General features: G+C 40.7%; 1 protein-coding gene across 1 annotated transcript in view; it reads right to left on the bottom strand.

The window, feature by feature from the left end:
* Positions 1-14804, bottom strand: part of tmx3b (thioredoxin related transmembrane protein 3b) — a 29811-nt gene that overhangs the window by 8661 nt on the left and 6346 nt on the right. The window contains exons 6-13 of the mRNA XM_035652932.1: positions 13937-14017; positions 13394-13493; positions 13050-13127; positions 12623-12689; positions 7449-7547; positions 5669-5726; positions 5398-5451; positions 1710-1766 (exon numbers count right to left, since the gene is read on the bottom strand). Coding sequence (XP_035508825.1) covers positions 1710-1766; positions 5398-5451; positions 5669-5726; positions 7449-7547; positions 12623-12689; positions 13050-13127; positions 13394-13493; positions 13937-14017 — 594 coding nt within the window. The remainder of the gene's footprint in view (positions 1-1709; positions 1767-5397; positions 5452-5668; positions 5727-7448; positions 7548-12622; positions 12690-13049; positions 13128-13393; positions 13494-13936; positions 14018-14804) is intronic.

Below are 14804 nucleotides of genomic sequence, written 5' to 3'. Positions count from 1 at the left end.
CCCAAGAGTTTTCTTTTCACTCTCTGTTACTAGAGGCATTTTTTGAGCTTTAATTATCGCAAGAGGACTTAATTAAAAAACTGTGAACTGTGATAATGATAATCACAGTGTCCAGGAACCATACATCTTGGATACATGGGGACATAAAACCTGGATATTCAAACCGATCTGCTCCTTTCAAAAAAATAAAAACATGGTATTCGTCGGTAAAAAACACTAAAATAAACAGAATCATTGAAGCAAACATACAGTTTAAAACTTTTGTGTGTAAGTTGAGACTTGTCTTTGTAGATGGAAATAGTGTTCATGCTATACTGAATACCATTTCTACATACATTTGTCTGAGGTTCCACAAAGGTAATTTAGCCTACAAATCAAATGACCACTGGTTTGTGTGATCTGTCTTGTCACCTGTTATGGTTACACGTCTTCCCTTCACACAGACTTTTCAGTTTCCTCACATCCCTTTTAAGTTTTCCACAGCCCACGATGCATGCTGTATAAGGGGTTAGCGATAATCCAACGTTTAAACAGAGGCAGAGACAGCCTCGGGCTTAGAGTGGTGCTCATGTTGTATGTGTGTATTCATGAGTGTGTGCATGTGCCTCTGGTGAAAGCAGGGGCAGCCTTTACGCCAGACAGACCGCTGCCAGAACACAGTAATCGCTGTGATGACAGAAAGAGGGATAAAAAGCCATCAGATTTATTTCCATGGCTCTCCTAAGGGAGAGAATTAGTGGACATTGACAGGCCAGGATTTCATTCCTCAAAGGAGGGCAATTAATCCTGTGCTGCAGCGGCCAAATGCAGTCCTGTTAAATCCAGAGAAATACATATTGTATGTACTCATACAAAATTAGGAAGGCTAATCACCTCTTTTATCCTTAAATATAAACACCGCCTGTCTAATTTTATCCATGCACCGGGAGCCCGTTGGTTGAATGTAGTCATATTTCCAAACCGACTTCTACTGTACTCACTGACACACTTTTAATTACACACGACTTAGAAGGCGATGTCTGCTATAATCTCCCTCATACAAACAATGACATGCTCAAATTAAAATAACATCCTGTTGCGGTCTATTGCGCTCGCAGATTCTCATACAAACACACACACGGCATTATACAAAGACGCATAATTAGATACTGTACGTTAGTAGACACAAAACAGACTTGCCGACTGCTACAGCCCTGCTGGCCTGTAACACTACTGGGGTCCTGTCTAATTAAAAGTGTGGGATGTCAGTTGCAGGGCCTCTCAGATGCGAGACACACCAACAGTCGGCCTCAGCCTGGGCACGAATGCTACTGCAGCAGGGCTCTCTGCATCATTAGCACTGCTCTTTGACAAGCTATTACAACACATGACCGCAATAGATATAATCCATGCATAGCCTTATCCGTAAATTCCTCATATGCTCCTCTTCCTATCCTGCACTTGCAGAAGCAGATTTGCACGAGCATGTGTAATAGTAGGGGGGTTAAAATTGCCCAGAGCATTAAAAAAAAAAAAAAGAGCGAGAGAGAGAAAAAAAAGAAATGACAGTCCGTCTGTATAATTGACTTCTCCACAAGAGAGCATCTTTAATGGCAGAGGCTGGCATTACAAGTCAGTCCAAACCTGCTTAAGTAGCTGACAGGAGGTAATATGAGGTAGAGAAAGAAGAGGATGACATGGGAAGAAAGAGGTAGGTGTGAGACACTCACCCCATAATGAGGCTGTTAATGTAGTCGTTCCCATCCATGTGGCCAAACTGGAAGTCCCTGGGGGTGAAAGACAAATCAGCAGCATGAGAAAGTGAAACAGTGCATCAAAAACAACATACTATAAAGTAAAATGAGCCCTTTTTCTTGTCTCAGTGGACTACAGCAAACTGGGACGCCAACTTTCCTGCACGACAACACACAAATATGAAACCACGTTGAATGGAATGGCATGTTCTCGCTATGGAAAACTGGCATCATTTTTGTCACTGCAGGAAAATAATATATCCCCAAAGCTCTTCTCAGGTTTCTCCTCGTCTTTCCCACCACAATAAAGACTCAGGTGATTTCTCTAAACGATAAGGCAGGAGGAGGAATTCAATTTGTATCTCATTGTGCTCCACTATGTCTGAGCAAGAGTGTATTGTGGGTAGACTAAGGGAGGGGTGTTGCACGTGTCCAGGGAAACCAGTGACTTCCACTGAATGACTGATTACGGGGGCCTCTACATATATATTATATTCATACTGAATCATAGCTACATCTAGCACGTTCGTCCCCTGGGTGCTACACACAATACTGCCTGAGCTTATATCAGCGACATGATACTGAAGAGACTGAACCATATAATAAATCCAGAGGATGCAATATAAAATCAGTCTGTGTTAGTGATAATCTTGCTGACAATAGTGAGCCAGACTGGGAATAAAGCTCATCAAAAAGTCAGTTTGTAACTTCTGCACTGATAGCTGCAGCCCTGTGAGTTATGGATCAGATATAGCGTGTGCGTGTGTACGTGTGCACGTTTGATGGGGAAACAAAATGTGATTCAAAATTCCCGTTTTGTTAAACCTTATTGTTAATATTTTGTCTACTCAATAACCTAAATATTTACAGGTCTGTTTCCCATGTGCGCGCATCTTCCCACTCCTACTGACACTTCTTGGCCAAACCGCCCCGCAGAGCGGCCAAGAGGGCCGAGTAACTAACTGAGAAACTTGCATGTGTGAGAGGAGGCATGGAGTGAACCGAAGGCAAGACTGCGCAACACATTTTTCTGGTAAATACTTTCAGATTTTCCATGAGAGTTGGGGATTATGGCTGTTTACTTAAACATTCCCTCTGTATGTGTATGTGTAGTTATTCATTTAACTCCCTTAAATTTTTAGAACTGAAAGTAAGATATTTGTTGATGTTGGTCCCGTCATATGGTTCCCATGAAGAGAAGAGTGTGTTCTGAAGCCAGATTTCAACAGAATTTATATTCCAGGGAAAGTCAGTGTGGGGGTGAATGGCATTATAGCCACTGCCAAATTTTAGACGGTTTTCTACAATATGTCACCATCATCACCATCAGGCTTTAAGCTCTAAGAGATACGCTTTAAAATACAATGTGTCTTTGCAGAAAGGAATAAAATATTGAACAACCATTGATTCTGTTTTTGTATGTATGATAAATACAAGGGTTTGGGGAGAAAAATCACCCACATATGCACTCTGGACAGGATTTAAATCACAGATTAGGACATGCAATATTAAAGTATTCATACCTAAAGCAGCCCTCAGTAATATTTCTCAGTAAATAAAGCATCTTATTCAGATGGCATACATTTTTGTCCTGGAATAGAGTATTGGCTTGCATTGCTTTGTGTCTTTTTTTATTTATTTTTTTATTTTCTTTAAATGGTACCACTGTGGGTGCCAATGTTTCCAATTTTCAATAATAATTGTCAATATAATGGCATCAAAACATTTTCACATCTGTATTCAGTTATTTATTTAGGCCACTTTGTGCAGCACAACAAGCAATAAAGGTGACATGGCAAACATGGTAGGAAACATGTTCAGCTAGTTGCTAGCTATGTTTGCTGTTTGGTGTTGGGGAGGAAGCGTACAGTAGTGCTGTTAAAGTACATAATGTCAGTTTATAGTGTATATACAACTATTTCAAAAGATATTTTGTTTTGAAAAGGAAGCAATGTTAAAGTTGTTGGCATATGCCATTTCTTGTTGTTGTATTTCCTACACTTCAAATCTTTAAGTATATACAGACGATACTTTTTTTATATTCCATGTACTCCTGACAACAGAATAAGCCACTATTTACCTATATAAGGGCCCAGTAACTGCAGAATCAATTGATAATTTATTTGTTGTATCAAATTACATATTTAATCCACTGTAACCATAAAATGACTCATTAGTGCAGCTTTAAGATGTTCTGAAAGTGTTAAATGTTAAAAGTACTGCCTTTCAACAAGTAAATACCATCTTTCAGTCTGTGAATTTGTGACTTGTCATGAAGGCTTCTTGTCTAGTCTTGTTGCACCAACCTTCTGTGCTGCAGCTGGCACATAAAAGCCAAGACAATAATGACTGGTGCAGAATTTCAACCCAATACACACACCCACTAACTGACAAAATCTGACTTTCCCACAAGTGCACTTTGCGTGCATGTAGGCATGTGCCTTTTTTCCCAGCAGACTAGCTCCCCCTCAGATTCGAGATTTGCATTCATTGTTCTGTCAAAATGCTACAAACGGTGGGTGAATACCACGACATTTATTACTGCATCGAACGGAGTCGGCTCATTCACATGTCAGTCATCACCTATGATCCTTTTGACACCGTGCGCTGCCTCCGCCCACCACCGGGGGCGTTACTCAAGCCCTGCGACTTGTAATTACAAGTACCCGTTTAGGTGTGTCAGAAAACTGTAGGCAGCTCTGATCTCAGTGGTAATCTCAAACTCAAAAGTCTTCAAAAAAAAAGCAGCGCTGGGTAGTGTAGCGGATAGCAGTCTAATTGATGATAGGGATCTGTGTAATTCAATCAGTCCTAATGGGAATGCCTGGTGAGAGAAAAACACTTTGATCAGGGCGGTTTGAGATACACCTCTTCATTCAAAAGCAGGCATCTATGTGATGAGGCAACATGGTCAATGATGGAGCACAGTAAAGAACTTAAGCATGACATAATGATAAAATTTAGATTTTTCTATTTTTTTTTCTATTACTCGTTTTGAGGAAATCCTCTTGTTGCCAACCACCCTACTGGGAGTGATCAGAGATAAGGGTCAGCTACAAAACACCTTGATGAACTGAATTCAAGCCACTTCAGCAGAGTTTGTTTTAACCTGGGTACTCCAGCTGAAGAGTGACCTACCTACTGTAGTCACTAAATCATCCTGTCACACACATACACATGTGTGTTTCGCACGTGTGTGTTAAACATATGGGTAGCTGTGCTCTTGCATCATCTCCGTTTTCCACACCTTTGCTGTGCACCAACAACAAAAACAACAAGTATACAGTTGCTTTCCCCCTTTTTTGGATTCAGTCCCTTGTTTTAATTGGGTCCTCTCCAGTCGAAGTACAGGTCGAACAAGGTAGTGCGTAACATAAACATCCCATCTCCAGTTGTTATTGAACAATTTGAGCTGGAGAAAACAGAACATTAACCATTAATACAATAGTTTTTGACTGACAGCTGAAAAGAACACCTATATTTGGAAGCTGACATTTTGCATAATTACCTTTCTACTGAACCTCAACCAAAACAGACGTGCCCTGACAAAGGCATACACTTGCTTGTGAAGAGACAGGCAGCGTTCCCCAGTGAGTGCACCTTCCTAGAATAAATGTATAAATTGGATGTTCATCTTTCACCTCATCGTGTATCCGTGCCTTACCTGTTAAAATGTTCTCTGTATTCCTTCGCCACCCTCTGAATCAAGGTCTTTAATCTAAAAGCAAATGAGAAGAGAGTGAAATACCACATAAGTCGGAGTCTAACCTTTTTTTAGCCGATGCCTGCAATTTGTGGGAAGATCCAAACAATAACAGCGAGTCTTATCTCTATTTGAAAGCTGTGCACTTAGAAACAACTATTGTGGTAATCGTGGTAGCGTATGGGAGTCATTTATATAGAGCCCTGCTTTTTAATTTCAGTGTTCTTTGTACCTGCCACTCTCCTCTGTGGGGTCCTTCTCATCGATGACTGCAATCGCCACCAATTTGCCTGAGGTGGCAGACAGGGATTACAAATCACAATCACACACACAAAAAAAGAGGGTGAGAAGACAATAGCAGGGCTGATAAGAGGCTCTGGAGACGAATCACCTCTCAACAGGGGAAAAGAAAGAGAGAGGCACTGAGAGCGTTTTATTCATTTATCACTCAACATTGAGCTAGCTTAGGCTTTCTACTTGGTTTAACAGGAAACAAGTGGTCACTTTCTGGTAGAGGAGCTATTTTGGTGCCATTCAAAACCCAAACCCACTACATGACAAATAGGTCTACTTAAAAAAAACTGTTACACAACTTAAAAGGCCTGTTATTCAGACTTGTATGGTTTGAGGCTAGAAACCCCTTGTTGCTTGGATGAGAGTACCAGCCTGCCCCCTGGTGGTCACTAATGGCGGTTATGTGTCAAAGGTGAGGTTATGTAAAGACAATGGACAGTTGGGGATCATGAAAAGGAAAAAGCTGCACTTCTCACTTGTTTTTGATCTGATTGAGAGTTTTTTTTCACTGTGTGTTTGTTCACTTTGGTTTAAGATGTTAAAAGTATGCAGTATAGTCTCTCCTTTGTGTGGGTTGTTTGTGTTGTGGTTATCAGACATACTATTCACTCTCTTCCCTTGAAGAACAGCCTTTCAATGTTCCCGTTCACCGCAAAGAAAACAAATCTGGTGTACTGTGAATCTGTCAAATAGCGGATTTTGGTTAAAGCTGTATTTAGACAAGGGTACCGAGTTTTGTGTGTGATGGGGCTTTTAGAGCATTAAAATGCCACTCAACCACCTCACAATGAGCCCAAGTGCATGAAAGAGAGAATTTAGAGACAAGGCTGTTTATACCGTTTCCTCAAATTAACTTCAAGTTAAACTCTTCGATCTAAGTTACTGTAACAGTCTGAAGCCACAGAACATGCCGTCTTTAATCAGTCACACAGGGTTTATCCAATTAAGATGCTTTACAGACCCCTTTGTGTTCAGGACTACCAACACTAAAGAGTAAATGTGGTATAGATAGGTTAAAGACAGACTGTACGCAGCAACAAATGTAAGCAAAATCCAACCGTTGAGCATCACTGATCTCAGTAAACTGCACATAGAGGTAAAATACCATGTCTAATATTAGAAAGCAAGGCTTTCTCTGCACAGAGCATCAATTTATTGTCTTTAAGAGACAGTTTGGGTTTCATTCTTGAGCTTAAGTTCCCTGTTGGAGACAAAGTGTATGTACATTGGAGCAAGTAGAGTAGCACGGTCTAAATCAATCATAGCCACAATATACAATTAACACTGATATTTCTACAAGGAGCTTTTGGCAAGAGCAGTTCTAAAATTGTGTGTGAAATAGAATTATGTGCATATTGTGCTCATGCATTTCACATTATATATGCTGGTACTCATTCTGTAATTAGAAATGTTTACTTTGGTTCCATAATTTGGTTAAATCATTAAGAATAAAAATGACACACAAGATAAAAATATTACACAAAAAAACACTTGTGCTCACAATCAACAAAACATTTAAAATGTTGGAAAATAAAATGGAGCCGAACCAATTATGTCTATTAGTCAAACAGCTAATAGTAAATTAATTGTAACCATTTTTATAATTGTTTCCTAGTTCATGATTCTCAAATGTAAGAATGAACATTTTGAAAAGCCGTACACATAAAAATGCTGTAAAACATATGAAAATGACATATTATGGATGACAAACACGCCACCTGTTTCTCCAAGCTCATATAGTGTGAAGCCATCAATTTGGAGGTATCCTTGGAAGCGCTCCTTGTTCACCCATGATGATAAACTAGAATCTTCGTACTCTGCAACACAGGGAAACAGAATCTTTCAAAGGCAGAAGCACAAAAAAGCCTATTGACATTCAGCACACAACCTGTCTATATTAAAAGCAAAGCAGAGCAGCGTATTGATGTCTGGATTGTAAGAAGATCACAGTGTTTACCACCTGTACGCTCTCTGGGGAATAAAGAGAGGGACACAAGCTGAGCATTCATAGACAGAGGTCAGTTAAACAATGATCAGAAATTGTTTTGACAGAGGGTTGCCTCTGGGCAGTCAGAGAGGCTATTTTGGGCCTGAAACCAAAAAATGGATTGTGACTCAGTGAGCAGATTGGGAATCAATCGAGAGGTAAACAATCAAAAAGGTGTCAGGTTGATTGTCAAGAAAGAAAACATTTTGTTCAGTCTGGATTGTTACTAATACGGATGTTTTTAAAGATTATTTTGCTAAATCATTAAAAAGCCGACTGTCTAGAATATTAAAAAAAAACTAATTTTCATTCACAATGGATTCTGTTTTTTTTGTGAGATGCTGGCTCACCTGACCTCATTTTTCACAACTATTATGCTTTTCTGTCTTCCAAAAAGCACATTTGGTTTGTAAATGATTCTCCACACATACGTACATTCATTTTCAGGACACAGTTTTGGCAGATTTTTTACACATTTGGAGTGAATGCATAATTTAACAGATGCATTAGGCAAAAAAAAAAAAAAAAAGATAAAGTGCATAAAATAAATGAAAAAACAAACTGAAGTAAAATAAAGGATTGCTTCCTGAATGTGAACCACATGTTGTTGCTACACTAACATCTGGAGGCAACATGCAAACTGGCACCAGAGTCTGTTCCTCCAGGGTATAAATAGGGTGTAGCGAGGCTGCTTGAACAACACTGTTTTTCTCCGGCTGAGAGAGGCTACAGGATGCACATAATTGATGTCAAATGTAGCAGGGACCTCATTATGACATGTTAATAAGTTATCATGACCTTTCTGCTACCATTATAATAATTACAAGACACTGATGACTTTTACATGGTTCTTAAGCTGCAGGCCCCCAAAGGAGCTGGGAGCAGAATTCCGAACATGACAACCTAAAACCTGAACACGCTTTTAAGACCCCAAGGTCGTAGCTTATACTAGTATTAGAATCAAATTGACCTTAATGCAACGCACTCCATTTCTCAGGGCTGTGCAAAGGCAGAGCAGCAGCGTCGCTGTTCTGGCTGCTGAGTCAGTCAATCTGGTAGACATTCCAGAGAGTTTTTTCCACAGATGTTTTGGCTTTATAGACAGCATGCAGCTGCCCGACTCGCTTCTCCCAGAAGTGAGAGAGAACTGAAGGCCCCATACTGGGATCGTACAGCCTTATGAACCTCTACACCGACTGAACCCGCATCACCTTGAAACAAATTAGAGTTGCTCTCTTCCTGGGCGCCAACCTCGCAATCTCCATACCACCCTACAGGAGCCTGTCAGCCCAGAGTTCACACAGCGGGAGACAAGAGAGAAAGATGAGGGGCAGGAGGGGGAATAGAAACAGACAGTGGGTGGAGTGAGGATGATCCAGTGTCAGAGTTTTGAGCTGAGGGAGGAGGCAGCTCTGACACATCTCAAGGATGAAGGTTAATGGCACAGAAGACCTCCAAGACAATGCAAATGGTGTAGAACCAAAAGCAGAGGGGGAAACATAGGAGAGAGAGAGGGTGAGGAGCTAGGTAACATCAAAGACAATTCAAACAGGGTGAGACACAGACGGTGGCAGAGGATGAAAAGACTGATTTAACAATGAAAGAGAGCTCAGTGAAACGAAAGACCAACATGTCTCGCTTTCTTACTATACTGAATAAAGAAAACCTTAAAATATTAACAATGGAAATGCTTTGGCTAGTTGCCAAAAAGCAAAACCAAAAAAAAAGACCTACAGAGAGGGATGGGAACCTTATGAAAATGTGTGTCGCTAAGTTATGGAATCAGCTACTTGATACAGAAGAAAACAGGTGACAAGAAAGATATTTTTTGGAATAAACGAATTATTGGATCTTGGTCAAGCGACGTGTGCACTTTGTTTCACAACTGTGGGTTGTGTGGGGCATTGTCGGCCGTTCCGTCGGCCGATCTGTCCGCCACTTTGGTCCAGACTGAAATATAACTATTGGATGGATTGCCATGAAATTGGGTACACACGTTCATGTTCCTCTCAGGATCAATTGTAATAACTCTGCTGATCTCCTGACTTTTCCTCTAGTTCCATCATCAGGTCAACATTTCAATTTGTCAAATACTTTGGTTTATGGCATGCTAGTGGCTCTGCCAGGCGGTGCCTGGACACAGCAGTGCTTTGAGCTATATGCTAACATCATGTATTACGGTATAATGTTTATCATGTTTGCCACCTTAGCTTAGCACGTTGGCATGCCAACATTTACTAATTGGCAATTAACACAACTGTAGCTGAGAGTGATGAGAATGTCATGAGTTTTGCAGGAATTTAGACAAATTCAAAGTTTGACCTGATGATGGCGCAATATGAAAAGCCAGGGGATCATTAAAGTTACAGCAGTTTATCCTCTGGAAACCACAGATGTCTGTACCAAATTTCATGGCAATGTATCCAATAGCTGCTGAGATATTTTCATCTAGACCAAAGTTGGTAGACCGACCAAGTTATTCCAACCAAATGTTTGGCATAACTCGGAAATGAAAACTAAGTGAATTATGACACAGTGGGGATAGTACGTGTGTGGAGAAACTCTGACCACTTCTGACCAGTTATTGCACTTTTCATCAGCATGTGATCCACACTGACCTTGCCGTCTTTGCCAGTTCAAATAAGCAATGAAGTGAATACTATCCATGTGTGCCATCGCAAAATGTCATTAGTGTGTTATCACATTTTGAAGTGTGATCTCATCCTGTCATGACATTCATGGACGGTTAATCAGCCTGTCATTCAAGCACTCCCAATAAGCATATGCAAAATAGTGCTGCCTCACAGCTGGCTGCGTTACACACCTTTCCAAGGAGTGGAAAACCACAAACCCCTGACTGACCACTAGCTAATGTGTATTAACACTGGAAAAAATGTTTGAAAGCACATCCCTTGCGAGTGAAGCATTTGCAAACAGCATACTGTGTAAACTAACAAACACGCCAATTACATTTTTCTGTCTTCATACAGCACTAACATTTAGACCAGTAGGTTTCACTGCACACACACAATGATCAAAACCATTTAGCTCCTGAAGCACAATAACAGTGCAGACCTTTACAGCAGTATGAAACAGAGGATTTGAGTTATTAAATATGTATGAGCCTCTGTGCTGTACTATACTTTTAACAGCGCTCTTCAAAGGGGATGCTGCTGTTTGTGATGTACACTAAACCAATCAAAGCTCAACAACAATACGTCAAATATCATTTTACACAAAGCGAAAGGCCGATCTGGGACAGTGTGGCTTTGCTCAGTAGCATCTATTCTTTAAAAAGTCGGCCTGCATGTACACTGAATTTCTAATAAGAATTTTCTGAATCTGCATCTACACAAAATACACACACAAACCAATACCAGAAGGGAGATGATAAAAGTTGCTTGTATATTCTTGGAACTGCCGGCCTCTGTAGCGGGTAGATAAAAACAATGCAGCTAATAAAAAATAGAATATGTGCATTATATATCCACACCCTTGAATAAACGTCATATTCTGCCATAAAACAGTGTCACTGGGTGCTGATGCAAATGTGTCTCAGCCAAATAACATTTGATAAAAAGTTTCTGACGAAGCATCATGCAAAGTGAGTGTCACAGCCTTATTTATCCAGTATCCATTACCTCAACATGCAGACAGTGGATTTTCAGTAAGACCAGTCCTCTGAGAAACACAGCACGGCACAGCTAGAGGCAAACCAGATGCTGAAGACCACAGGTGGTAAACAAAGGCAAAAGGGGAGGAAATGCACTGTTGTTGGTAGGTAGGTCATCGTAAATGAGTGCTTAATGAGCTAAACTCTGGCTCTTTTTAATCAATTTTCACTAATAATACCTGATATAGTTTTTCTTTTATGCTACAATTTTCAGAGGCTTGAAAGGGAAAGGAGCAATCCACCATGTGAGGAAGGACACAACCATGTCATTTTGCCATGCTGCTCACCTTCTTAGTCCTTGACAAGCTTAATACGCTGTCACCATGGCAATGCAAGACATTCACCACATCCTCAGTATCAAGGTCCTGGAGGACTCTGCAGAGTGTGGAGTTTTTGTCATCAACGTCTACTGTGGCGAGCCTCTCCTGCTCAGATTCTGGTGCAGGAAGCCTCCCTTCCGCAATGGTCAGGTGGAGCAGACGGATGTGAACTTGCAGGCTGCAGCGGAGATGGATTTTGTTCTCCGGGCGCTACACCGTGCACCAAACCTGCCGAACAGCCACTACTGGGGCCCGTTTGTGTTGGCATTGTGTCTCGACGCTCTTCCCTTCCGCTTCCGCCTCCCAGCTGAGGCCCACAGCAGCAGCAAAATACAAGACATCATGGAGGAATCCGGTGAACTCATGCTGTTGCGGTGAGAAGTTTCAAATTGCACAAAAGAAAGGGAAGAAAAAAAAAGCAGCGCCTCTAAACCTCTTCTGTCAAATATGATCTTTTTTGCAGAGACTTGACAGCTGATTCAATTCTTGGCTTTAAATTACTGTATGTACACTACTGGCTCTGCACTGGTTTCCTTGGCCTAAACTGTGGTCTCTCACACCCATCCACCCTGGCCTGCTAAACATGTCCGCCCAAAGACAAACCGCCACAACATCACTGGCCACACCACACACACACACACACAATAGTGGGCAGAGCCCTGGGTGCTTTATGATGGGCCTGGCACACCATAACTCAATGTGGCGAGGAAGATGAAAGAACAGCAGCAGGGACGGAAAAACTAGAGAAACACAGCTAGAGAAAACAAGGATCGCAGGAAAAGAAAGAGGAAAAAGACCAGGAGCGTCCTATTGGCCCCTTTAACAGTTTCTTATGCTGTTTTAAGACTAAATGAAGAGACCAGTCACAAAAAAAAAAAACATTGGATGAAGACATGGCAACACAACACTCACCATCATAGGTAAAGTAGCCTCCATCCTTAAAGACTACAACCGCAGGAAGCTCTGGCAAAGTTACTGACTGTTAAAAACAAAGGACATAGTCAATTTAAAACCAAGTTCCATTAATCATTTACTCTATGAATGTATGTGCACCTGCAAAAATGTGGGACAAAACTGTTGGCAGCGGGCTTTGCAGCAAACTTATACTTTTTTGCACACTGCAAAAACAGCATGTAAGCCTTATATCTGTATATGCAGTTATGGGAGGATTATGCTTATAAAAGAATGTAATTGTTAACTTCAATCTAGAAAACTCGCAACAATGGAAACATCAACTGGAGTATCAATAACTACACATTACTAACAATAAAAAATATGAAACTCTCCATGATTTAAGCTTTTTTCTGAAATTCAAAAGGCTGCATATTCAAAGAGTTACCTCTGGAAATACTTCCTCCGACGCTGAGAAGAAGTAAGTGTAGACAATGAGCTCAGAGGCTACGTCGTTGTACTTCTCCTGCAACGACAGACAGGTCTTTCAGCATTTATACAGAAGCTTTTGATAAACCAGTGTTAAACAGTTGTAAAGGCTGAGGCACTAGAAGGGAATTATACGCAACCTACTCTTTGTTAAAATATGTTATAACTGCAGCAGAGCAGTGTTTCTATCATTCAGTCAATACACAGATTTAGCTTTGTGGTAGTTCTGAAGAAGCTGGGTGCTGAGAGAAAAAACAGTAATCCTGATTCATGTCTGGGTGACATACAGTAAACGGTGCTTACTTTAAGGGGAGACTCCCCACCGACATACACAAAGAGCACGTCATGCCGTTTCATCATGTGCTCAAACATCTGCTTGCTGGGAAGTGCCCGGACGGCCGGTCTGGAGAGAAGTACACCCACAGAGATTAGTTCATTTTGATGAGTAAAATCCTATTCAGCAGCACAAAAATGGCACACTAATGTAATAAGCTGATGTTAGAAGCTCCCAACATTTCTTGCTCTTCATTTCTGTGCTCGTGGCACCACCTAGTGGAGATTTAACAACTTGCAGCCGTGGATTCAAGTCAGAGCCAAGCTTTTGATCAACCCCTCTGTCACGGATCTAGCTTGATTTCCCTCAAGGAGGAGAAATGCCAGGCTCAGTTGATACAGTGGCTTAAACTGGAGCATCAGAGGAGAAAATCCGTTGAGCTATGAAACAAATATGGCCTGCATTGATAAGCTTGCTTGCTTGGACAGTTCTTATTAACACGGCATGTGTTCCTGTGAAATTTATCAGTTTCATGTCATTTCTTTTTGGTGTGATTGAAGGCTGTGACTTACCCTGCCACCCTGTTGGCAAACTCTACGATATCATCTTTTGTCCTTGGCCCCTTGTAATTATAGGCAAGATCACCCTTTAACCTGAGAAGGAGAGACGGAAACAAACCAAGAGTCAAATGCGGATATTTTAATTGTAAGACCTTTGAGCACCATTCGTTGATTTGTGCAGCGCAGACACTGATTGAAACGTTCATGTGAAAATAAAATGAAATGGAAATCAACTGCGTGACATTGAACTTTGCATTCAGGATATTGGTTTGTATGAAAATCCTCATTCAGTACACAAAAGGGGAAAAATATTACAGCAGAGGCATAGCTCAGCGAAACAGTTTGATTAGTCATTCGACAGAAAATTAATCAGCAACTATTTTGACAACTGATTAATTGTTTTAGTTGTTTAATCAAGCAAAAATGGAAATGGGAACATTAACTGCTTTTCTCTGTTTAGATACACTGATTGGCCACTTTCTGAGGCACATTTTCTAATACTGTGTATTAGGGATGCAACTAATGATTATTTTATATATTATTTGATTAATTGTTTGATAAACTGTCAGAAATTTTTTTTGTAAAATGTGGATCATTGTTTCTCCCAAGCCCAGGGTCCTCAAATATCTTGTTTTTGAAAGATATTCACTGTCATAGACTAAAAAAAGTGAGTGAAAATGACACAAAACAGTTAAAAGCTGACGACTAATCAATTGATGGACTAATTGTCGGAGCTCTACAGAGTAGGTACAACCAGAAAAGCCTTAAATCTTGGTGGCGTGGATTCAACAAGGTGCTGGAAACAATCCTTAGAGACATAAGAGCATCATGCAGTTGCCGCACATTCATGCTGCTAATCTCCTCTTCCACCACATCCCAA

Source organism: Morone saxatilis, unplaced genomic scaffold (assembly GCF_004916995.1).
Source record: "Morone saxatilis isolate NCDOM2014 unplaced genomic scaffold, NCSU_SB_2.0 Contig0, whole genome shotgun sequence".
Taxonomy (NCBI): Eukaryota; Metazoa; Chordata; class Actinopteri; family Moronidae; genus Morone; species Morone saxatilis.
This window is presented reverse-complemented; position numbering and strand designations above follow the sequence as displayed.